Below are 25,536 nucleotides of genomic sequence, written 5' to 3'. Positions count from 1 at the left end.
TTGTTATTATGGTCACCATTGTTGAGGTTCATATTCTGATTATTGATGTCTGTGTGTGACTGCTTGACACTGTAGAAGACCACACTGTTTAGAAAATTCTTTAAATTAAATGATTATCACAGAACAGAGGTGTGAAGTCCAGGTGCCAAAGAGTAAAAGTCCTGCCATATTTTTGTTCCACCCATGAACTCATCAGCCGATTTCACCGGAGGAGGAACCAAGTCATTCCTTCCAAGTCACAAACGAGTCTTGAGTCAAATCCCAAGTCCTCAAAGAGTTAAAGTTAATGAGATCATTAAGTGACTAATTAAATGATGATTGTGCATTAATGATTAACATCTGCTGTTATTGAGAATTACAGAGGATCAGATGTGGATGTTTTATTCGTTAAAAAGATGCCACCATCATGGAGATCAGTGTTTGGTTTAATTGTGCTCTTGACCCTTGACTTGTTGTGCTAGATCTCTCTCTGTAGCTCTGCATGGGTTGTTGTGGAGAAGACAGAACTGTGACATGTGAAAAACATATAGTTACAATGAGCTGGTTTAACTAGATCTCCAATATTTTTGTTTTCTTTTTTATCACATGTCCTGGTTTTGAATGATTTCAGTGAAACTACAGTATCCACACAATAAAAGCATTGCTCTTATATTTACAGGATATGGATTTATTTTATTTGTAACACATATAAAAGTTTGAACTCCAGTGCTTTTTAGACACACACAGATATCAAGAACCAGCATATGAATCTCTACAATGGTTACAATCAACAAAATGCTGCATGTTGCAATACATGAATTACTCCCATAATGCACTGCAGTATGAATAATAATTTTCACCACTGTTGAGGATCACATGTTCATGGCTAAATGCCTAAATCCAATTTTTTTTATCTTAATATTAAAGTGTTATAAAGCATTATATGGTGGCATTTGCATAATGAGATTTCTCTCTTTTTTGTGAAAGTGACATACAGTTAAGTGTGGTGACCCGTACTCAGAAATCATATTCTGTATTTAACCCATCCAAAGTGCACAGACAGAGCAGTGAATTCACGGCAGTTCTCTCTAACAACTAAGCCACAAACTCTTCTCATATAATCAAGATCATGCAGTCATCAAAAGCATAAGTCACCTGCTAGATCAAGAGTTGTATCAGCATTGCACAAATGTTTGCTGGAAAACAATAAAGCAATTGTATAGAAGCAAATTTGTGAAAACCGCTTAAAGGCTCAAGATATCAACTGAAGCAAATACTCACCACAATTATGGTGGCAAAGTTTTTTTTTTTCTTCCAGTTGATTTCATCCAAGGCTGTGCTTAAAGTCAGTTGTAGTTCTTGTGTTTCTCTTTTCTTCAGTAATGTTGATTGTAAACAGCAGGTGTTCATCACTAATGCATCTTCATTTAATTAGTCACTTAATTATCTCATTAACTGTAACTCTTTGAGGAATTGGGACTTGACTCAAGACTCGTTTGTGACTTGGAAGGAATGACTTGGTTCCTCCTCTGGTGAAAGTTCATAGGTGGAACAAAAATATGGCAGGACTTTTACTCTTTGGCCCCTGGACTTCCCACTTCTGACCAAAGCAAAACTATTTTGCTCATTCTCAAATCAAAACTCTCCAAACTTTAGCTAAATGATTCATCTTTTTGAACGGATCGGTTCAATGAATGACTCAGTTGATTCCCTCATTAAGTTATTTACTAAAACCTAATGGCGGATTAGTTTCAGGTTTAATAGGTAGCATTGCATTTTTCCAACATTTATTAATTGTATTTTCAAATTTCATGTCATTACACAGTTGTAATTTTGCACTGTTAATTATTTAATTTGATTGGTGGTACAGTTCAACAATGTAATATTACAATTTATAATTATAAATGATATAATTTATAATAGTTTGTTTATTCTAAAATATATGCCTTTTTGGGTGTTAATTTTGGTCTCAATTACAGTACATAATGCTTCAAAGAAATCAAAAGATTATTTTCTCTATGTCTTGTAGGTGCAAAGAATAGCAGCTGATGTGGTGAAATGTTTGATGCTTCAAGACTCTGAAGCTGATTTTATTAGGTCATGTATTAATTATTTAAATAATTTGATAAACTTGTAATTTAGATTACATTTTATATTGAAATACTGCATTGTAGGTTACATTATTGCTTATATTTATTCATTTCAGGTCCACCCGGTGGCTTTTGACTATTTGAGGGTCAGATGGTTGTGAATTCATACCTCAACATTGTGCTTCCCGTGAGCAGGCATCTTTTGCACACATTAATTTTTTCAAAGGTAACATGTTTTACTTAAGTAATTTAATTTGCGAAAAGGGTTACTTATTTAAAGGGTTACTCCACCCCATGATGAAAATGTAGTCATTCATCATTGTTAACTGTTAATGTGGTTCCAAACCTGTAAAAGCTTCGTCTTCGGAACACAATTTAAGATATTTCAGATGAGAACCGTGAGGCTTGCGTCTGTCCCACTGACTGCCAAACAATTAACAATGTCTAAGAAAAGTATGAAAAGAATTGTCAGAATAGTCCATCTGCCATCAGTGTTTCAGCTGTAATTTTACGAAGCTACAAGAATACTTTTTTTATGCAAAAAAAAAAAAAGAACAACTTTATTCAACAAAGTCGTTATTTTTTATTATATCAGCCGCACCACACGGATACGCTGTTTTCGTTCAAATCAAAGCGTAAATAAACATAGAAAGTGTGTCCATGTAACCCAGCTGACACAGAGCAGGCTATGTAGTGTGTGTCCAACAGATACTCTCCAAAAATGGCACTACACTGACGCAGAGGAGACTAATTGTTGAATAAATCCTTATTTTTGTTTTCTTTGCATACAAAAAGTATTGTCGTCATAATGATTCATAATGTTACTGTTGCACCATAGATGGACTATTCTGATGATGTCTTTCATACTTTTCTGGGCCTTGACAGTGGTATTTACTGGAGAGTCTATGGTACAGTCACAATCTTCCTGGTTGCATTCAAAATATTGTGTTCTGAAGACGAACAAAGCTTTTACCGGTTTGGAACGACATGGAGGTAAGTGATTAATGGCAAGATTTTCATTTTGGGGTGGAGTAACCTTTTAAATACTGGTAAATGCTGATTGTATTGTATAAGTTGCATTTTGACATTTATTTTATTGAGCTAGTTAAATTTGATACACAACTTTATCCTGATGCTTTTGATTGTTTTTATGTGCAGATGTTTTCTTGGAATCACAACACTCACTGGATACAAGACGGACACAACCCTCATGTGTGTGCTCATCTCAGAAAGTTGATGGACTTTCAGTCTGTATTTATTAAATTGTCCTTTGCAGGAATATTTAATAGCTCAAACAACAGAATTTGTGATTTAATGTTGATTCCAGCATTTTATTTTAATTCTTTTCTTTAAAACATTTTTTTTTACCAAAATTATACAAATTCTGTTGATTGACCTTCATTCCTTCAGACTTTCATTATAGAAAGATAACGTTCTCACTCTGAATATGGCTTTTTTTAAAACAGTTATTTGTGATGCTATTCTATTTTTACGATAATATGTTAACTGTTGAAAGACTGAAAATTTTATTTTACCAGTAAAAGCCTTGCAATGTCTTTCTGCCAGTTTTAATAAATACTTATTTGCAACATCATTGACTTGGTTTTTATTCATTAGTAAATTTATTAAGATAGAGCTCATGATAATGTATTTATATTAGTATTTTAAAGTTTACTGTTAAAATTATTCTTTAACACTAGAACTGCCATGACGGTCAAAATGACCGTTTTGAAATGTATATGTACAATAACTTTGTTGAATAAAAAAATACAATCTTGCTGGTTTGTGACTTTTCCTAAAAGTGTTTCTATTTTTACTCACAATAGATTTTATATAAATTACATAAAAGGCAAAAAAAATATGAGCATTTCTACCTATTAAAACCATAACGGTCATATTGACCGCTCTAAATCTCGCGCGATTCTATTGTTCTTTCCCGCGGTTTATTGTCTCTGTCAGCGTCACCAGTACTATTAGCATATGCTCATTTGATTATAAATACAAATTCTTGGACTAAAAATTATTATTGCCTTTTAAAAAATAAATTTATAAAGAGTTTATAGGGAGCGTTTAGAAAATGTCTAATACAAATAATAGAATGAAGAGAAATATGACTTTTGCCATGGCCTTGGAAATGCTTCACAATCTGGACAGTGATGACTCTGATGCAGGGGCGCTGTCTGAGGTGGAAAGTGACAGCGACCTTTCTGGGTGCAAGACAGACAGTTCATCCTCATCAGAGAGTGAGTCAGAGTCCGTAAAAAGGAAAAAGAGGCGGTTACCTTCCTCGGAGATTAGGGAACCAGATGTTCCGTTCACAGCTGACGTTCCAGGTAAACTTGGATGCCCATATTTACTAGTTCTGCTGTTCATATTATTATTATTTTATTATCTTATAATATTATAAAATTATTATTATTATTATTATTAGAATATTACTATCATTCTTACGTAATTGTTATTGTTATTAGAATATTATTATTATTGTGATATTATTATTATTATTATTATTATTATTATATTTTTGTTATTATTATTCTTATTAGTGTTATATTGTTGTCCTAGGCCTTCCCGAACCAGTACCTGCACTTGAGCCAGCTGGAGTGCTCAGCCCGCCCTTAGAGTCATCTCGGCCGGAGGTGGCTGTGGAAAAGGGAAAGGATGGGACGGTGTGGACCATCCTTCAGTCAACTGAACGTCCAGGGAGAAGGCAGAGCCAAAATGTTCTGACTGAAGCTGCCGGTCCCACCGCGCACGCGAAGCGCAACATCGAAGATGCGCTCACTGCCTTTCTGTGTTTGTTTGACGATGGCATGTTGAAACACATCAGGGACTGCACTGTGGCTGAGGCACATCAGCACCGTGGTGACAGCTCATGGGACCTGACAGTGGCTGAACTGAAAGCCTTCATAGCTCTGTTATATATCCGTGGAGCACAGGGTGCGAAGAACATGGATTTGGGGAGCCTTTGGTCGGAGAAATGGGGCTTCCCGTTTTTCAAAGAAACCATAGCTAGAAATCGCTTCAGGGAGATAATGAGATTCCTGCGGTTCGATAAAAAAGAAACCCGACGTGTGCGTCTGCAGGATGACAGGTTTGCCCTGGTATCGGCCACTTGGAACAAGTTTATTCAGAACAGCATAGCCTGTTACAAGCCTGGTGCCGACATAACCATAGATGAGCAGCTGTTCCCCACCAAGGCCCGGTGCAGATTTCTTCAGTACATGGGGAATAAGCCTGATAAATTTGGCATCAAATTTTGGCTGGCTGCTGATGTCCGTTCGAAATACATGCTGAACGGGGCTCCGTTTCTGGGTAAAGAAGAGGCACGGAGCAGAGGTCAGATCGTGGGAGAGAGTGTGGTGCTGAAACTGGCGGAGCCATTCTTGGGTAAGGGAAGAAATATTACAACGGATAATTTCTTCACTTCACTAAAACTGGCCACCACCTTACAGGCCAAGAAGACCAGCCTGGTTGGCACTATGGGAAAAAGTAAGCGCGAGTTGCCCCCCTCCGCAAAAGAGCAAGCGGAGTTGTATAACACAAAAGTGCTAAAATGTGCGGATGCGACTCTCACGATATACCAGGGAAAGCCGAGGAAGAATGTGTGCATTTTGAGCTCCGTGCACACAAGCGTGGGCATCACCGATGGGCCGAAAGCAAAGCCGGAGTCTCTGACCTATTACAACAACACCAAGTATGGGGTGGATGTCCTAGATCAGATGGCACGGGCATACTCTGTGAAAGGCGGTACGCGTAGATGGCCAGTGGCTGTATTTTACAACATCCTCGACCTTGCTGGAATCAATGCCCACATCCTCTTCAAGGAGTGCACCAGCAGCAAAATTGCCCGGAGGAAGTTCCTGCTGCGACTGGCAGAGGAGCTGAGAGCGGAGTTCATGGAGGGAAAAAGGGCAGCATCGCAGTTGACACAAGGTCCCAACCAAAAAAATCAACCCCCGCAACTGACACCAAAACGGAGACAGTGCCAGGTGCGGAGAATCTGCAAACAAAATAAAACGCACGACACCTGCTGCAAATGCCACAAACCCGTGTGTGCACAGCAAAATCCCCAGTGTTAATTTAACACTCTGAGTGTGGATTATATAAACACTGAAGCAGTGTTAAAAGTAACACTGAAGCAGAGTTGAAGTTAATGAGATAATTAAGAAGTTAATTGAGTTATGATTAAGCATTACTGAAGACACCTGATGTTAACAAGCAGACTCACAAACGAGAAAATCACAATTTGTGTGTCACCATTATAGTGGTCAATGTTTGATTTAGTTGAGATCTTGGCTTGTGAATTTTTAAATTAAAAGTTTGTCTGTTAAGCCAAGAGCAAAAGTCATCGGGTGGTGATGATTATGTTTTAATGTAATTATTGCTTGACCTTAATCACTGAATTCTCTTCTTATCGATCATTATTGATTGTAACAGCTTTGATTACACAACGAAAGAGTCTGTATTTTCTATACATTTTGTAGGCATCTCTTGTGATTCTGATTTTTTTTTATCAAAGAGTTTTAGTTTTAGGCACACACAGATAACAAGAATCAGCATATGAATCTCAACAACGGTGACAAACAGCATAGCCAGAACAGATCTACTCTGAACATCACAAAACTAGATACTAAAAATTCACATAAAAACAGCAAAAATAAAATATAGTTAGAATAAAAAGTTAAAAAGACCGTTCAGTTCATAATTTATTCATGCCGCAATGCATGATGGGAGCCATGGATGAGTTTTTATTGGCTACAACATGCTTTTTTGATGGTCACCGTTGTTGTGATGCTCACGCTGATTCTTGATGTCTGTGTGTCTAAACTAAAGAATTTTTTTCTTTATGTAGAACTAAGTTTTAAAAACATGTCATATTATGGCAAAAAATGCTGGATCACTTTTTTATCCATCTAATTTATGTACACAGTAAAGAAACCTGAACTCAGGCATTCAGGTCAATCCATGACAATTAGTCCAATCCACAATCAATATCATAAGATTGCCCTTTGCTGTGGTCTGTCTGTATGGTATAACTCAGTTACCACAGCCACACAAAAACTAAAGTTAATAACTGAAGGGTCAAGATCCCAACTAAAGCAAACATTGACCACTATCATTTTGCATTATTGAGACACTGTTTTCCAAATGAATGTTGTTCAGTGCTTTGGCGCAATGTATTTTGTTTAAAGCACTATATAAATAAAGGTGATTGATTGATTGACCACTATAATGGTGATACACAAATTGTGATTTTCTCGGTTGGTGAATCTGCTTGTTTACATCAGGTGTCTTCAATAATGGTCAATCATAACTCAATTAACTTCTTAATTATCTCATTAACTTCAACTCTGCTTCAGTGTTACTTTTAACACTGCTTCAGTGTTTATATAATCCACACTCAGAGTGTTAAATTAACACTGGGGATTTTGCTGTGTGGAAATTGTGCGAGAAGAACAGAAGTAACTTGTGTTGACTGTGAATCTTAAATAGCCGAGCACGATATAGATTTATTTAATATAGAATTTGTAGCGTAATTGTTTTATGGTTCCAAACTTCGTTCGTGACTCTTTTTAACTTTAGAGTTGCTTGTTTCCAGCTTATGTTCTGTGTTATAATGTATCATAAATGTTGTAACATTTTTTTTTTCATAATCAAATAGATCATTTTAAATGTTATTTTGTTGTTCTGAGTTATGTAAAATAAATACAGAGAAATACTGAATATGCAATAATTACATTTTACTATGAAATGATGCAAATATTTCTAAATTTATAATTATCATTTTTAACTAAATAAAAAATGTAAATGTTGGTGTTATTTGTTTTTTTAAAAGATATCCTAACACAGTTAATACATTAATCTCTCATTTGGGCAATTTATTTAGAGATTATAGCGTTTATAATATAGCGGTCAAAATGACCGCTCACGGCTGTTCTAGTAGTTTTGGAATTCTGGCGCTTCTAGTGTTAAAGCAGTTTCATTGTTAAATTATTACAACATCATATTGTATTTAGGGGTATTTACATGATTTTATTGGCAACTTTTGTTGCCAGTTAAATACTGTAATTAAATGAAATTACAAAAAAATGCTGTAAAAAATATTTACAGGACTTTATTGGCAACTTTTTTGCCAGGTAAATACTGTATTTTAGTGAATTTACAAAATATTACTGTAAAATAAACTAATTTTTGGCCCTCCACCACACTGTTAAAAATCGCTGTAAAAAAACGGCCAAATTTCGACAGTAAAATACTGTTTTTCATTTAAACAGTGCATTCTGGGTAATATTAATCGTTTTCGAGAAGTAGCCTGCTGCTATATATCGTAAAATAACAAAGTTCAAATTCGACACTCAGCGGCTGTGTTTCAAATCACACCCTACACCCTCATTCACTATTCCCTACATGAGTTTACTAATATAGTCCACCTGACAGAGAGAATGAACACTAATGAGTGAATTCAGACAATGATCAACAGCTGCTGTTAATGAGTAGAATCACTGAAGAAAAAAAAAACATAACAAGACAAACACATGAAATACAACTGACTTCAGCCACAGCCTTAGATGAAATCAACTGAAGATTTAAACGATCAACAAACAGCTTCACCAACTTCACACATTACTAACCAGACTGACTTTATTTCTATCAGATCAGAGATCAGAGATCAAAAGATCTTATTGAGAATTACAGAGATTTAGATGATAATGTTACTGTTTCGTTTGACATCACCATTGTGGAGATCAGTGTTTGCTTTAGTTGGGCTCCTGACCATTGACTTTTGTACTTCAACTTTTGTTTCATTGTTATATTTGTATCTTTATGATACATCTGTTACAGCAATATTAATCTTCATGGTCAAGTGACTATGACGGTTTCTGTCAAGCATGATCTACTAGACTGACTTGTTGTTATTATAGTCAAATAATAATTTGGTGTTGAAATATATGAGTGAATAACACTTTTCTTTTGTTTTTTTCAATTTTATAAGATTGAACGGTAATGTGATTATCTGGATATGGATTTAATGAAATTTTGAGCTTTAAATATTTTGGGCAGCAGTCCTCTCAACACTGAAAGAGAGACATCAACAATCAGCATATTAATCTCAACAATGGTGACAATCAAAAGGTTTATGATGCAATGCATGCTGGGTACCAGCACAGGATAAAACTCATCCATGACTCCCAGCATGCATTGGGGCATGAATAAATTATGCCCCTGAATTGTTCACTTATTTTCTTGAATTCTTATGTGCTTATAATTTTGCATTTGTTTTAAGTTTTAGTAGCATGTGTTGTGATGTTCAGAACTGATCTGTTCATTTATTTTGTGGATTGTCACCATTGTTGTGATTCATACGCTGATTCTTGATGTTTCTGTCTAAATTTCAGCAAAGGTTTTTTTTTTTATTATGAGTGAAATTTTCTTAACAGTCTTTTATAACTTATGGCTCAGAAGTGTTCATTCTTATGCTGTAATATCAATATTCAATAAGAGAAGAGACACGGGATTAGATCAGAAATAATAGTGTTTGTCCTTGTCAATATATAAACAACAATATCAGATTTTTTTTTTCTTCTGTGTACTTTTGTTTTGCTATAACAAGTTCCAAAGACGCATTGTTAAAGCATGTAAAAAAAAAAAAAAACCTTAGTTGTTGAAAAGTCATGTTCAAGAGCCCAACTAAAGTAAACACTGATCTCCATCATGGTAGTGAAAAAAACACCTAAACCTATTTAACTCTCCATAAGTTCTTCTGTAGACATCTGACAGAAATAAAGTCAGTCTGGTTAGTAATGTGAATCTGGTGAAGCTGTTTTAATAGTTGTTTAATCAGATCTTGAGAGATTTGATGTATTCTTTTATTCATTTGATTTCATCTAAGGCTGTGGCTGAAGTCATTTGTAGATCTTGTGTTTCTCTTTCCTTCAGTGATTCTGCAGGTGTTTATACTAATGCTCAATCATCAATTAATCACCGAATTATCTCATTAACTTCACTGATTCAGTGTTACTCTAACACTCTGTAGTGTGCACACATTATAAGTGTTCATTTAAAACTGAGGATTTTCTTGTGGGGTTTAAAGGGTTAAAGATTTAAGATGAAGAAAAAACAGCATGAAACATAATTTAACAGTAATAAACTGTAATTAATTTACAGGAAACAAACTGTAGAAAAACAGTTATTTACTGGCGCCCCTGCTGCCAGTAAAAAACTGTTTTTCAACTGTTTCTTGCCGTAAATTAATGGTTGCCAGCAAAAAAAGTGTTTTTCTACAGTTTGTTGCCGTTAAGTCAAGGAAAAACAGTAATATACTGTAAAATGTAAACGTCAGATTTACCAAATGAAAAAAAAAGTTAATTTAACTAAAATATTTGTGAACATCCATAGAAAAAAAACTAGGCAAAGTCATACACTGATAATGAGAGTAAATACTGAACTTGACTGTATTAATGTGTGTTTGCACAAGATAAATCGTTTAATGTAGTTTTGTTGTTCACCATTGTGCTGGAGAGTAGAGCCTTTGCTTCAGTCAATGATGAGCCACAATTTCTGATTTTCTGCTGCTTTATGTAAAGGCAGTAAATGTGGAGTCGCTGATACAGTGATGATCTCTGCGTTAAGTACTTCAGCATATACATGTCTGCTATAGCTGACAATGAGCTGCAGTGATTTGAGTAAAAGTCATGTATTTAGTTACTTTATTACTGCACATTAAGTGTTTGCATCGTTATATTAAGAAATATTCCTTCTCAGTGGACTCAAATGAAATATGTTCATAGTACTAACATCGTAGGAATGCTAGTTTTAAAAACTCGAACTGTTTGAAGCAGTGGGAGTGGAGTTAATTTCTATGGTAGAATTTACGGTAAAATACTGTTAAAAAATAAAAGTGGTAAATTAATGGTTAAGAGCTGTAAATTAACAGTACTTTACTGGCGCCCCTGCTGCCAGAAAATTACTGTTATTCAACGGCAATTTTTTTTACAGTGCAGCTGGGTGATCTCCTCCACGGTGCCTGGCGGTGGCACTGGACGGCCCTCGGCGGACGGCACTGGACGGCCCTCAGCAGACGGCACTGGACGGCCCTCGGCGGACGGCACGACACTCCTCCGCCGCCCGGTGGACAGCGACGGCTCCTCCGGTTTTGGGCAGCCGGCAGGAGTCCCCCGTTCCCTGCCCCTCCAGATTCCTTCACGGAGGCAGCAGGCTCTGGCGAACGGCGCCGATATCGATATCGTGGGGGGCCGGCAGCGAGCTCGCCCATCCCCAGCAACTCGCTCCAGCCCACCACCTCGAGCGTCCATGGCGGCACACTCCTCGCCTGCTCGATGGCGCCGCGGATTCACCACAGTGGCGAGGGATCTTCAGCAGCGCGTCCCTCCTTCTCCCGGGCTTCGGCAACACTGTAATGATAAAAACTTCCTAATCATCCGGAAGAAGGAGGCGGGAACCGGCGCACAATCAAAATTAAACTTTAATAATCACAAATAAACACAAAACAGCGCACCAGCCCCTCACGGACGACTGGTGCGCATAAACAAAAAGCAAAACATAAAATATTGCCCAGGCCTGGTCCTCTCTCGTCCTTCACTATCGTCGCTCCAGTTTTATATCATTCTATCTCCTCTGTGGGACTCGAGACCGGCGGTGGGGCTCAGGTGTAGCAGATTTTCCAATCACTCTACCGGCCTCGCTCGTTCCCACAAAAGACTATATTTACCCTAAAGACTATATTTTATTGTAAAATTGGAAACAGTATGAGCTTTCTGCCGTATCAGACTGTGAATTTGAGTGAGTCCCGTAGAAACTTTGTGTATGTTTGACTTATTACAGACATGAAAAATATATCCATAAAGAGTGAGACTTTTAAATAAACTAATTTCAATAGAAAACACATTATCCACAGATTATGAAATCTGTGTGAAACATGCAGGCGCATACTGCAACTCTTATACCGAAAACTGTGACTGTGAAGGCTGTGTCTGAGGTCAGTTGTAGTAGTTCTTGTGTTTCTCTTTTCTTCAGTGATTCTGTTTGTTAACAGCAGCTGTTCATCACTAATTCACAATTAGCACTCAATTAATCACTTAATTACTTAATTGCAAAGTTTTAAAACTTACATGGTTTAAATCAAGGCAATCTATTTACTCAAACTGTTTGAGTTAAGTTACTTGTCAGGTTTTTACAGTGCAATTTCTTTTGTCTGTTTTCTTAATTGCAGAATATTTATCATGTGCATCCAGTCCTTCGTACTGTCTTTGCTGTAAACTGGTTTAAAGGGACAGAAGTGAGAGACTTATTTACCCTCATTTGATACAACTGTTTTGAAGTGGGGGTTGGGGGTTTGATTCACCGGGAACACGTGCTAGGTGAAAATTGTTAGCCTGAATGCACTGTAAGACGCTTTGGATAAAAGTGTCTGCTAAATGCATTAATTTAATTAGATTTAAATTTACTCAAAGTTTAACAGTCTAACATGACTAACATACAGTGTGAAGGGGGCTTAAGTAAGTTACTTGTTTTTGAAATAGTTTTTGTTCTTAAATATTTTAATAATTTTGAAGATGTTATCCATCATGTATTCCATTATCCAAACCATTTTGTTCTTATTAGGGTCATGTAGCCAGACCATAGACATGGACGTAGTGTCTGTGATGTCACCTGTAGATTGCCAAAACAATTGTTTTATTCCAAGGAATGGGGCCATCCAGGGGCACAGAGGCTAGGAGGGGGGTAGTTGATACTGGGTGTAACTAAAAAGGTGCCATTGTCCGGTAAATCTCATATCGCATGCAACTTTCTTTACCCCGCTATTCTATTCAGCGCATATCCCGCCAGTCAGTCAAGGTGGTCATAATATGTTTCCATATTGAGCCACAACGTAATCTGTATTATGAGGGTAATACGTTGGTGTACACTTATCCAGAAAACAATGGTGCTGACCTGCAAAGTATATTTTTCTATATTAAAATTGAATTTTAATATCCTATGGAAAATAAATATATGTATAAAATATATCTGTCTGTAAACTGATGCTGTGGTGTATTTTGCCGGTTCTCCAAAGAATCGAACTCAGTCAGGGATTTTTCTCTCAGAAGAAAATACTTTATTTTAAGCAAAACAAAGCCGAGAGTTCCTTGCAAGGAGATCTCCCGAAATGCTAGGTTGCATCTCATTATATACCCTATACAGGGCGTTTCCAAATAGTCAAACTTTTCCTTATGCTTGCAATTTTGATCCCTCCCTAGGGAGGAGAGGCCCCCTTGCTTGACACAGGCCCTTCCTGGCCATATGTTTCTCCTCAGTTCTGAACATTCCAGCACGTAGGCAACTTTCTATCCATTACCTATAGGATTATAATGGAAAAACAACTAGCAACAAAAATGGCTTGATTCACATTGATTATTCTTGATTGATTAAAATCTTACTAATAAAAATCTTCCACAATGCTTATGTACCCTCTCTTCTTCCTTTTTCTGTTTTTTATTTATTTTATTTTTCAATGTTGCTTTTTGTTGAGGCATGTGAAATGTTTTGGTATACGGTGAGATATGAAATAGCATATAGCATATATAAAGTGCTAAATTTAAAATGTATATGTGGATATTTCTGGATAGAAAATAAATACACTTGTATGGTCTTCAAAGAAAGAAGATTCCTAGTTATAACACTCCTTTTACAACATCTACTATCAGGGGTGAACATCTGACCAAAAGTGAAGAGAGAAATAAATACACACCAGCCTCCAGTGGAAAACATATACTCCAGGACCTTATAATGTACACCTTTAAAATGAGTGAGTCTTAAGTTTAAAGTCTTAAATCCCTTATAAAATAAATAATTTGTAATATCCCACGATGATCAATTGTGTATTGTGTGACCTCTTGAAATTTGAAAATGCACATTATTCATGTTTACAACAGTAATATTGTGGAAGAGAGTCATATTTATTCATCAGAATTACATCGTCTCTTGAGCCCTTTTGTATTTTTTTTTTGCAAAACAGCACAAACTCAGATGATGGTTTAGATCTTAAAGCACCAAATATATAATCTTCAAAAAGGTTTAAAAAAGGGGCCGTCATGAGCAGGATTGCTTTACACTTTCTTCTCTCTCACCTCACAAATAATAAATTAAATAAATAAATAAATAATAAAATCAAGTTTTGTTCATATAAAAGCAAGAAAAAGCATGGGGAAGTGACTTTACTGCATTGAGGCATGTGTCACAAATGCGGTTTAACAGACATTCAAACATGCTAAAATAGTGGTGATGAGACAGAGATTATAAAAAGAGCAGAGTGGATTATAAACTGACAAATGTTCACGCATATATTTTTGCAACTGTGAGAGAGTGCTGAATTCATTTTTCTTCTTAGTTTTAAATTTTACACTTAACATTTATTTTCCATTCCAGTGATCAACTTTGCAAGAACAGTGTATTTTCAACAGAAGCAGCAAACATGACAAGATTAATGTTTCTCATTTTTTAAAAATGAGGTTTTATTAACAAGGTTCGGGAGGAGCATGATCAGATAATCATCTAATTTGGCACAGGCGCATCTCGTTTAGTTAACCATCTTAACTAGCACAACAAGTGTATATACTGTATATGCAGCCTTCCTACCTCCTGTCCTACGACAGTTTTTCAGCATTCCTCCTCCACCCCAGCTCCTCACTTCTAATCTATTTTTCCCAAATTAGGGATAGGGGGAGTTAATTGGGTTCGGGCTATGCTCCGGGCCCAGACCCTTCCCCCAGGAAAGCGCGCCAAAATATGCCTAGTATTCACCTTCAGATCAGATGTAAGGGTGAACTTGTGAATACAAGGTTTGGATGTTTATTGGTTAGTCAGTTTTTTCATATAGTTGTATCAAAGTAATATGTGTTTGTCATATGTGTATTTTCATATATAATCACAATTAATGGAATAGTAGAGTCTGATATATTCTGGATAAAAGTGTCTAAAAACAGAATGCAAAACTTTAAATGGTGTATACAGAAAGATACAATTTTATACTAGTCTACATAATGAAACAGAGAGGGTATATTAGTTGAAATTATTTATTTAGAATTTACTACAAAACATAGTAACAAACAAGAACAATAAACTACTTTAAAAAATAAAATAAAAAAATAAACCTTGACGATTTTTAACTATATATTGTGTTTGATACTATAAAATATCACACTAAAAGAGAGCTGGTTCATCAGGTTCATATGTATCAACATAGGACTGTCTGTACACAATTACTACAGTTACATGACTGAATCTGAAACCAATATCAATATACACAAAACAAAGTACAAAATCCCCAAAATAAAATCCTTCAATTTCCATTAAATACTACATTAACATTCATAAAATTCTTAAAAAAACATTTACATGAGGATTATGTTTATTAAATATTATTTTGTGAATGAACACCACACTGTAAAACCCGACAAGTTAACTTAACTCAAATCGTTTGAGTAAACCGATTGCCTTGACTGTAATACCCGACAAGTAAACTTAACTCAAACGGTTTGAGTAAACAGATATCCTTAAGTTATGTTAACTCAAACCGTTTGAGGAAACCGATTGCCTTAAACCATTTAAGTTGAAAAAACTAACAGTTATGAGTACTCTGAACTTAATTCAGTTGAGTTCACTGAAAGAAGATATACATTGCAATTAAGTGATTAAGTGATTAATTGAGCTTTAGTGATGAACACCTGCTGTTAACAAACATAATTACTGAAGAAAAGAGAGAAAGGAACAACAGCTGACTTCAGACACAGCCTTACTCAAACTTGACAAGTTATGTTAACTCAAACCGTTTGAGGAAACTGATTGCCTTAAACCATTTAAGTTGAAAAAACCAACAGTTATGAGTACTCTGAACTTAATTCAGTTGAGTTCATTGAAAGAAGATATACATTGCAATTAAGTAATTAAGCGATTAACTAAGTGCTGATTGAGAATTAGTGATGAACAGCTGCTGTTAACAAACAGAATCACTGAAGAAAAGAGAAACACAAGAACTACTACAACTGACTTCAGACACAGACTTAGATGAAATCAACTGAAATAAAATACATGAAATCTCTCAAGATCTGATGAAACAACCCCACAAACAGCATCACCAGCTCCACTTATTAATAACCAGACTGACTTTATTTCTGTCAGACGTCTACAGAAGATCTTATTGAGAATGAACTAAGGTTTAGATGTTGATTTATTGTTTCATTTGAAGTAACCATGTTAGAGATCAGTGTCTGCTTTAGTTGGGCTCTTGACCCTTGATTTCTGTCTTAGTCTTTTCTCTGGCTGTTATAACCGTGTGTTTCTAAAGCACATGTGTTGTAACTCAAAAGCCCAGAAGAAATGCCATCAGGTGTTAACCTGTACCTACATGTAGATTGTTGTACGTTATAGCTGTGATGATAATTTTTCATTATTATTCACAAATATTGATCTATACAGAGTCTAATCTCTGATTAAACAAATGTATAATTAGTAGAAGTGGACCTAATAAAAATGACACTAAGAGCCAGTGATTCTGTGATAATCAGTTAATATAAAAATGATTTCATAAACATTTTGTACACATACATTTGTCTTCTATGCCAGTAGCTCGTCACACACAGACATCAATAATCAGAATATGAACCTCAACAATGGTGACAAAAAAACATGCTGCAATACATGCTGGGTACTATTGTAGTACAAAACTCATCCATGGCGCCCAGCATGCTCTGCAGCATTTTTTTTTTTTTTTTTTCTTTTATGGTCACCATTGTTGAGGTTCATATTCTGATTATTGATGTCTGTGTGTGACTAACTGACACCAGAGAAGACCAAACTGTTTGGAAAGTCTTTGTATTAACTGATTATTACAGAACCACTGGCTCTAAGAATCACTTTTACTATAGTCAAATTAAGTACACAACCCATATTTCATCAGAGGTTAGACTCCTAGCAGTTGCATAATTATATATATAATTGGTTGTTATACCAATATAAAGTATAACAACCTACATCTAGGTACAGGTTAACACCTGATGGCATTTCTTCTGGGCTTTTGAGTTACAACAAATGTGTTTTAGAAACACATGGTTATAACAGCCAGAGAAAGACTAAGACAGAAATCAAGGGTCAAGAGCCCAACTAAAGCAAACACTGATCTCTAACATGGTTACTTCAAATGAAACAATAAATCAACATCTAAACCTTAGTTCATTCTCAATAAGATCTTCTGTAGACGTCTGACAGAAATAAAGTCAGTCTGGTTATTAATAAGTGGAGCTGGTGATGCTGTTTGTGGGGTTGTTTCATCAGATCTTGAGAGATTTCATGTATTTTATTTCAGTTGATTTCATCTAAGTCTGTGTCTGAAGTCAGTTGTAGTAGTTCTTGTGTTTCTCTTTTCTTCAGTGATTCTGTTTGTTAACAGCAGCTGTTCATCACTAATTCTCAATCAGCACTTAGTTAATCACTTAATTACTTGAATGCAAAGTTTTAAAACTTACATGGTTTAAATCAAGGCAATCTGTTTACTCAAACGATTTGAGTTAAGTTAACTTGTCGGGGTTTACAGTGCATTAGAGATATTCAAGGGTCTGTGTGTGACTGTTTGACATAAAATATATCCTCAAACACATTAAACACACTAATACAGTGGTGCTAAAATGTTTGCAGCCCTTTAACAGAATCACAGCTCGATTAATGTCTCACGGCGACTCCTGCATACACCACGTCCTCCTTCACTTGATCTCTCTGAAAGAAAACAAACACATGTTTACATCACAAATATGGATAATAAGAGAATTACTGACCATTTATCAGAACTCATACACACAAATACACAGCTAGATCTGACTCACTGCTCAAATAATACACAGAAAGAAAGAAAGAAAGAATGTTTCTTACGGATTTCTGTGCTTTTCTTTTGCAGAATGTTGGATCAGAATATATTATTTCTTCACCACTCTGGACTGTTTCAACAAAAATGACAGACAAAAGATATTTGAGATTTATAGCATTTTTATGCAACACTGTCTTTCATTATTTTTATATTATACTACATGACTGTTAAATTCTTGATTCTGATTGGTTTGACAAACAATCTGTGCAATTATTTTCCAGTAAACAGAAACACACGGTTCTAGGCAGGTCTCGTATCACTTTGACTCTGGAATGCCTTCATTGAAAATTGCATGACAAATTACAATGTTGATTGGCATGTACTGTATGTGACAACTAATTTTCATCCCATTCAGAGCTCATTGTCCTGACGATACAGCATGAAACTGTTTCTAATGTGTGGTGTTGTTATGGCATACACTTTCAATGGTCTACCATATCAGCGGTGCACAAGCTCAAGATTCTAGACTATACCAAGACATAGGGTGGTGTGGACTGTGTGGATCAACGGTGCATGCATTTAAGTGTCAAATTATAAGAAAAATAATGACAAAGGCCCATGATAGAACCAACGGAGGGAAGAGCCAAGGTGGAGCCAAATGCATAAACAGTAAAAGCAGTCTGTGTCAGCACTGTAACCTCATTACAGGTGTGCATTGTTTTTCTATTCAATGCCCAAAGTAAACTATTCCTTACTTAAAAACATGTATTTTTACATATATATCTATAGGCAACACTTGCCTTCTTGTTCCGTTTTCCTGCGGATGCAGAAGATCCAGACTCCAGTTACAATCAACAGAGATCCAGCAACAGCAGCAGAGATCAGCCCAATGTTCAAAGACGACAGGCCTTTATTTATAATAGACAAAATGAAGCATTAATATGAATGAATCTTTCTGATCTGATCAACCACAAATACTATATCAGTACTCTATAACTAGTTTATAGAGATTAGTTTATTAAACAAATATCAGCACTGACATACTTGGACACATGTGACAGAGTTGAGTGATGTTGAGATGTGTGATCTGGTTTCTGATGGGATTGTTGATCACACAGCTGTAGCTGTTTTTATCCTGATATTCCACCTCCAGAGGAAGAGAGAGACTGATACTGATATTAGACTCACTGATGCTGGACAATAAACTGTTTCCTTTGTACCAGGAGAGAGTCACATCACCCACATTAACAGCTGAACACAAAAGTGAACAATTTGATGAAGATGATGAGGATGAACAGTCTCTGCTGATGACAGGAACAGACAGATTAGCTGGAAAACATGAGAGAATATAGATAATGGGTATGACATATGAGGAACCAGGACTGATCAAAAATAGAGCATTTAAAAATCTGATATTGAAAGAATAGTATACTTGTTTAACAAAAAGACAACTGTAACTATTGAGTATGTAGCTAAATCCAAATAAAAAGAGAGAGTTGCATAAATGCTAGCTAATGTAATTAGCCTTAATAAGACAAGGAGTCAGCATTAAAGATTAAAAAAAATATTAAAATACTTATTTTCTTGGAGAAACACCCATAGCAACAAGGAGGATAATATCCTACTCACCGTAGACAGTAAGTCTGAAGATGTTGAGTGTGGAGTCTGTGCTGGTGCCGATGACTGTATATTCTCCAGAGTCTGTGGTGCTGGTGTTTGTGATGATCAGAGATCCAGTCTGATCATTCAGATTCAGTCTGTCTCTGAATCTCCCTTCAGCATTATCTTCATAAAACCTGCTCTTACTGTCCTTGAGTTTAGCTATCATAATGTTGTTAAATTTCCACGTCATCTCATCGTCTCTCTGTATTTCAGTAAGATCAGAGTTTAGATGCACTAAATCTCCCTCCGTCACTGACACGGACTTCACTGAATCAACTCCAAACACACCTGATGGAAAAACACAGAATTACTCAGTATTTGGAGATTTACCAGAGTTTTTGTCAGTTTTAAACTATTTACAAATTGTCAGTGTACAATAATTCCTTACTTCACTAATTTCAGTAAAGTTAACCATTTGATGAGATCAATTAAATGAGATGACAATAGGCCTATAACAAATACTGTGAACAAAGATATTGGTTTATAGTCTAATAAAATGTAATGCATAATAGAGAATGGGTTTATATGTGGACAAATATAAAGTCATAAAGATACTTACCACTCAGACTCCATAAGCACAAACAAGAGATTTTAAACATGCCATATATTTTCTTTTGCATTTTTCTTAACGATTTCAAACTAAAACAGTTCCTAATTTTGAAAATGAAGTCACAACTAAATCTTATAATAAATATGTGAACACTAAAAGCGACAGAGGAACTGTAGAGGACAGTGCTGTGAAGAGGTTTGGTGAAACTCTACAGTCAGCGTGAAGAAACTCCTCTAGAGAGCACCTCCCTTCACAGACTGTAGGCTATATGACCTGTTACATATGTTTTTCACATACAATATATCAATTATTTTAGTAATTAATTATATTATTAACCACTTCTGCAACAGCTTAAGGTTATTCTAGAACACCTCGGGACGTGACAGCAAGGTCTATTTGTCTGTCATGTCAGAATTTACAGAAGCACTTTGAATATAGCTATCAGCTATCAAGCGGGGATCAGCTTACTGTCGAGGATTTGTTATGTTGCATTGCTTTGTATCCAGTATGTACAGTATTAAAGATTATAACTGGTATAATGGTCGATGTAAAAGTTTAATAAGAATTACTGACTGATCTTCTCACTCCCTCCAGTTCAGTATTTTAAATGATTGCTTTGCAAGATTTTGTGAATGATTTCATGTTATGAAATTAACAAATTACTGACATACAATTCTATGCTGATGAGTTGTGGTCATTAACAATATTTCAGTAGTTAGCATTTTAGACTGCTAGATTAAAGAATTTGAAAAATGTACGTTTTATGAAAAATGTTTTATTAACAACAAGAAGAAAAAGGAGAAAGCAAACTTTTACATTTTATATAATAAAGATAAACTCTAGGGCAGTGGTTCTTAATGGTCAGGGTCTGAATTCTAAAGATATTTTCTTTAACAACAACAACTGTCTTTAGCTATGTGATTTTAAAAAATAAGCACAATACATTTACAAAAATATGTTTTATATTTGAACCACACAACACTTTCCAAAGGTAAGTTTTATGTGGACTTTATACATGACTTAAAAACCTATAATGTATTAAAGAAAAAAAAGACACCAGTGTCATGTTGTGCTTAACTGTCTTGGGCAAAATAACACATAATGAAATTATATACAATGCTGTCTATATTTCTTCTGTCTTCAATTTTTCCATCATCCCTTATCATTTCAAGTTATTGCTAAATTAAAGACACATGCCAATCCCTGAAACACTTTTGAGTTATTTATTGTTTTATTTCAGAAGAAGGAAGCACAGTCATCTTTAAAATGTATGCCGGACCCACACTAGAAAATATAAATGTCTGTTAACTTCAAACTAAATATTCTAACAAACATAAGCAATTCTTTGTCTATTCAAATTAAATGATTCATATTTAAAACACGATTAATGTCATGTACATTTAATTGTGAGCTTTTTAGTAAATGTATATTATTGTGAATGTTTTGTCCTGCTGAATTTCTTTTCTCCCTTTTATGCATTGTTTCTCTTTAATCTCCAATGTGGTGATGCTTTTAGTGTGAACAGAAAATACTATAAACAATAGAAACACATCATTCTGTTGTCTTGAATATAACAGTGAGTAGTAAAATTGAGATATTAATATCACTATATTGTTCATACTCTAATAAACTAATAAAACAGGAAGGATGTTGTAAGGCATATTCTTCGAAAAGCTGTTTTAGAAAGACTTGTGAAAAGTGATATAGACAGCTGACAAAAAAATGGGAGTATACATTGTACAAATACATTCTAAAAATATATACATTTTTGTATTAAAATTTTACAGTAAATATAAGTATTCAAACATATCCACCTCCCTGATTATCGTTTTATTTAGTTTGACAGTGATGTCTGCTCTTGCTGAAGACTTTGGGATATGATGTCATAAACCAGCATAGCAACAGCAGCCACGCCCACCAGAGCAGAGAGAGCCAATCGGATCACAGCTTCAGTAGAACCACAGCAGTGGATGAAGTCTTCTGAGAGAAGAAATAGGCAGCATTAGAAAAACAGAAATATGATTTATTTAGTCTGTTGTGTGTGTCACTGAAGTACCTGAACATGTCTGACAGAGTTCAGTGTTGAGATGTTGAGTCTGGTTTCTGATGGGATTGTTCACCACACAGCTGTAGAAATCATCCAGACACTCCAGATGTAAAGAAAGACTTCTGCTGAGATCAGACACACTGATGCTGGACAATAAACTGTTTCCTTTGTACCAGGAGAGAGTCACATCACTCACATTCACCACTGAACACAACAATGAACAATTTGATGATGATGATGATGATGATGAATTTTGAGAAGAGTCTCTGGTGATGACAGGAACAGGCACAGGAGCTGAAAACACGAGAGGATAAATACAGTTCGGTATAATAAAAGGATGTGATAAATGTCTGTCATTTGATATTTCAAATGTAAATAAAGTTAAAATATCTATAAATGTATTATATCAAATGCACGTGAATATTAATCTATCATCACAGGATTGTCTATTATTTGACAATATTCATAATAATTCTGAAAGCGATTATTGTCAAAAGATGTGTATGAAGTAATTCTCTACTCACCGTAGACAGTAAGTCTGAAGATGTTGAGTGTGGAGTCTGTGCTGGTGCCGATGACTGTATATTCTCCAGAGTCTGTGATTCTGGTGTTTGTGATGATCAGAGATCCAGTCTGATCCAGCTTCAGTCTGTCTCTGAATCTCCCTTCAGCATTATCTTCATAAAACCTGCTCTTACTGTCCTTGAGTTTAGCTATCATAATGTTGTTAAATTTCCACGTCATCTCCTCGTCTCTCTGTATTTCAGTAAGATCAGAGTTTAGACGCACTGATTCTCCCTCCGTCACTGACTTCACTTCATAAACACCTAACACACCTGATGAAAAAAGAAAACAATTACTGAGGATTTTTTTTTTTTTTTTCATTTTTAAACTGAATTTTTTTTCTAAACGCTTCTTCAAATTTCAATGCATAACTCAATGATATGCCATGAATTACAAACTTTAAAATGCCTTTGAGATATATATTGAGATATATATTAGGTAAGTCCTCTAAAACATTAAAATAAATCATGGAAATAATAACTAAATTATAAATGGACCAATAATAATACAAAGTGAAGGGAAACCATAAAGATAGGCTACTTACCACTCAGACTCCATAAACTTAAACAGAAAACAAACATACAATATATATTTTTATGCATTTTGCTGAAAGTTTTCAAATAAAAAGTTCCTTTTTTTGTAAAGGCTACATTTAATCAAAAAACAAAACGCAAAACAAAGTATATGCTAACTGTCATAATAAACCCTGGACGTTTCGTAATCAAACGCCAGAAGAGCTGGTCTGTTGTGAAGTGGTTTGGTAAAACGCTGCAGTTATGGAACCAGTTGCTGACAGGTGTCGAATCTGCACCCCTGCCAGATTATTCGCCCACTAGCATTGGTAGGTTTAGGTGTAGGTGGGGAGGGGTTAGGATTGGGGGGGTGGGGTTTGAATTAGGCTACCATAGGCAAATTCAAACTCAAACCGGTGTGCACTGTATTGATACGGTTTCCGGTTTGAACGACACGTTTCCTGGAAATGGTGTGCAGCAGGGTTTTATTATATATATATATATATATATATATATATATATATATATATATATATATATATATATATATATATATATATATATATATATATATATATATAAAACTACGGAGTATTAAATAAACAATCGATCGCACAATGTAGCCTAATTAACATCAAATTACATAAGAGTTATAATAAATTCACAAGAGTAAGTATATAGTTTTCACGTTTACTTGAAATAAAGGCAATAGGCTAGATCTGAAATAATGAGAGCACAAGATTAGATCTGGAACTTTTTTAAGTCTTTCTTAATATAATTTAGTAATTGCAATGTCTTGTGGTCCATATTCTTCTCCTTAGGAAGGTGTACTTAACACTGATTAATGTAACATATACTACACTTTACATGTTTTTGTATTTTGCTATTGCTTTTGCTGTGGATTCACTTTCATAGAATTTTCTATAGGGCTACCCCCGATTATATAATGGTAGGCCTAAATATTACAGAATCATAGCACAACAACAGTGATCAGCAATAATGATAATACTCACAATTAAAATAATAAGGTAATATAGATCATAACAGTCTCGGAGGTAAGAAGTGAAGAAATCCTTTACCCAGTCTTTTGAATTGTTGGATCACAATCATTAGGAACCACGGTTTCCACAAATCCCTTCACTCGATTGGGATGTTCTCTTTCATTCTGGAGGGCAAGGGCAGTGACTGTAACATCGAGCGTATTTTGCAGTAGGCTAGTAAACGCATGTTTATACTGATTCATAAGGCTCCGAAAATTCTTCAAAAAGAACACAACGAATAGCTTTCTCAGCTGCCATAGTTGCAACTCTTGCGTCATCAGAACAGGAGCTGTGTCTGAAATAGCTCACTCGTTCACTCATTCACTAACCCCTTTATAGTGTATGGCAGTTGAGTGCACTATATCAGTTAGGAGTGAACAAAAAAGTGAACAGATTAGGACGGTAGCGTAGGCTATGCACTGCGCGTGAGAATTGGAGCTGGTGCAAAAACATTGTCTTTTATATTACTTGTACCTTATTTTAGAAAATATTATTAATAGCAATAATATTCAAAATTACTTTATATTGCAATTATACATACCTCCCCGTCAGCTTTGTGGTTTTATATGTGGAATATTACTATTTTATTTTGTAATACTTATATGTTCATAATCATTAAATACTTTTAAAATACTGAGAACCAAAATAAACACACGTCAACACGTTTATGATTTAATGTATATTATTTTTAGCATCTTGACACTCGCTCAAGCAGCGTTTGGAAGATGGTTGTAGAGCGCCCTCAGTCGACCGTTAATTTTACTTCAGAATTAATATATTCTACACTGTAAAACCCGACAAGTTAACTTAACTCAAACCGTTTGAGTAAACAGATTGCCTTGATTTAAACCCTGTAAGTTTTAAAACTTTGCATTCAAATAATTAAGTGATTAACTAAGTGCTGATTGAGAATTAGTGATGAACAGCTGCTGCTAACAAACAGAATCACTGAAGAAAAGAGAAACACAAGAACTACTACAACTGACTTCAGACACAGACTTAGATGAAATCAACTGAAATAAAATACATGAAATCTCTCAAGATCTGATTAAACAACCCCACAAACAGCATCAGCAGCTCCACTTATTAATAACCAGACTGACTTTATTTCTGTCAGACGTCTACAGAAGATCTTATTGAGAATGAACTAAGGTTTAGATGTTGATTTATTGTTTCATTTGAAGTAACCATGTTAGAGGTCAGTGTTTGCTTTAGTTGGGCTCTTGACCCTTG

At 35.3% G+C, this 25,536-nt stretch overlaps 3 protein-coding genes and 1 long non-coding RNA gene across 11 annotated transcripts in view; 2 read left to right on the top strand and 2 right to left on the bottom strand.

Annotated features, from left to right (window-relative positions):
• The window catches only part of LOC127988549 (uncharacterized), a 39,164-nt gene extending 32,257 nt beyond the window's left edge, over nt 1–6,907 (top strand). Inside the window, exon 2 of the long non-coding RNA XR_008161742.1 lies at nt 6,754–6,907. This is a non-coding gene — a long non-coding RNA (uncharacterized LOC127988549). The remainder of the gene's footprint in view (nt 1–6,753) is intronic.
• Nucleotides 1–20,383, bottom strand: part of LOC127988497 (hepatocyte cell adhesion molecule) — a 278,315-nt gene extending 257,932 nt beyond the window's left edge. For 5 of the 6 annotated variants that reach the window (XR_008161689.1, XR_008161688.1, XM_052591290.1 and 2 more), the window contains exons 1-2: nt 20,150–20,383; nt 19,725–19,878 (exon numbers count right to left, since the gene is read on the bottom strand). Coding sequence is in view for 4 of the 6 variants with exons in the window: in XM_052591290.1 (XP_052447250.1) it covers nt 19,725–19,878; nt 20,150–20,210 (215 nt within the window). In the remaining 2 variants the exon portion in view is untranslated. The remainder of the gene's footprint in view (nt 1–19,724; nt 19,879–20,149) is intronic. The other variant, XM_052591289.1, reaches the window with a different exon arrangement.
• The window catches only part of LOC127988462 (uncharacterized), a 523,986-nt gene that overhangs the window by 412,347 nt on the left and 86,103 nt on the right, over nt 1–25,536 (top strand). The window lies entirely within an intron of this gene.
• Nucleotides 20,896–23,561, bottom strand: LOC127988513 (uncharacterized). Of its 2 annotated transcripts, none has more exons than XM_052591318.1 (4): nt 23,296–23,561; nt 22,712–23,023; nt 22,197–22,481; nt 20,896–22,120 (listed from the first exon to the last, which is right to left on the bottom strand). In XM_052591318.1, exons 1-4 carry the CDS (start codon nt 23,351–23,353, stop codon nt 21,975–21,977), a joined length of 801 nt encoding a protein of 266 aa, XP_052447278.1. In that variant the 5' UTR covers nt 23,354–23,561; the 3' UTR covers nt 20,896–21,974. The 2 variants fall into 2 exon arrangements, with proteins under 2 accessions (XP_052447278.1, XP_052447279.1); XM_052591319.1 differs by having other exon boundaries at nt 20,896–22,117.

The sequence above is a fragment of the Carassius gibelio genome, chromosome B22 (genome assembly GCF_023724105.1).
Source record: "Carassius gibelio isolate Cgi1373 ecotype wild population from Czech Republic chromosome B22, carGib1.2-hapl.c, whole genome shotgun sequence".
Classification (NCBI taxonomy): domain Eukaryota; kingdom Metazoa; phylum Chordata; class Actinopteri; order Cypriniformes; family Cyprinidae; genus Carassius; species Carassius gibelio.
This window is presented reverse-complemented; position numbering and strand designations above follow the sequence as displayed.

Bases quoted from the DNA above. Each gene is read 5' to 3' on its own strand.
- LOC127988513 (XM_052591318.1), bottom strand. From the start codon at position 23,353: ATGCATAAAAATATATATTGTATGTTTGTTTTCTGTTTAAGTTTATGG. The intron at 23,024-23,295 runs GTAAGTAGCCTA...TTTTTTCATCAG, and splicing joins AAGTTTATGGAGTCTGAGTG to GTGTGTTAGGTGTTTATGAA. The intron at 22,482-22,711 runs GTGAGTAGAGAA...TCGTGTTTTCAG, and splicing joins CTTCAGACTTACTGTCTACG to CTCCTGTGCCTGTTCCTGTC.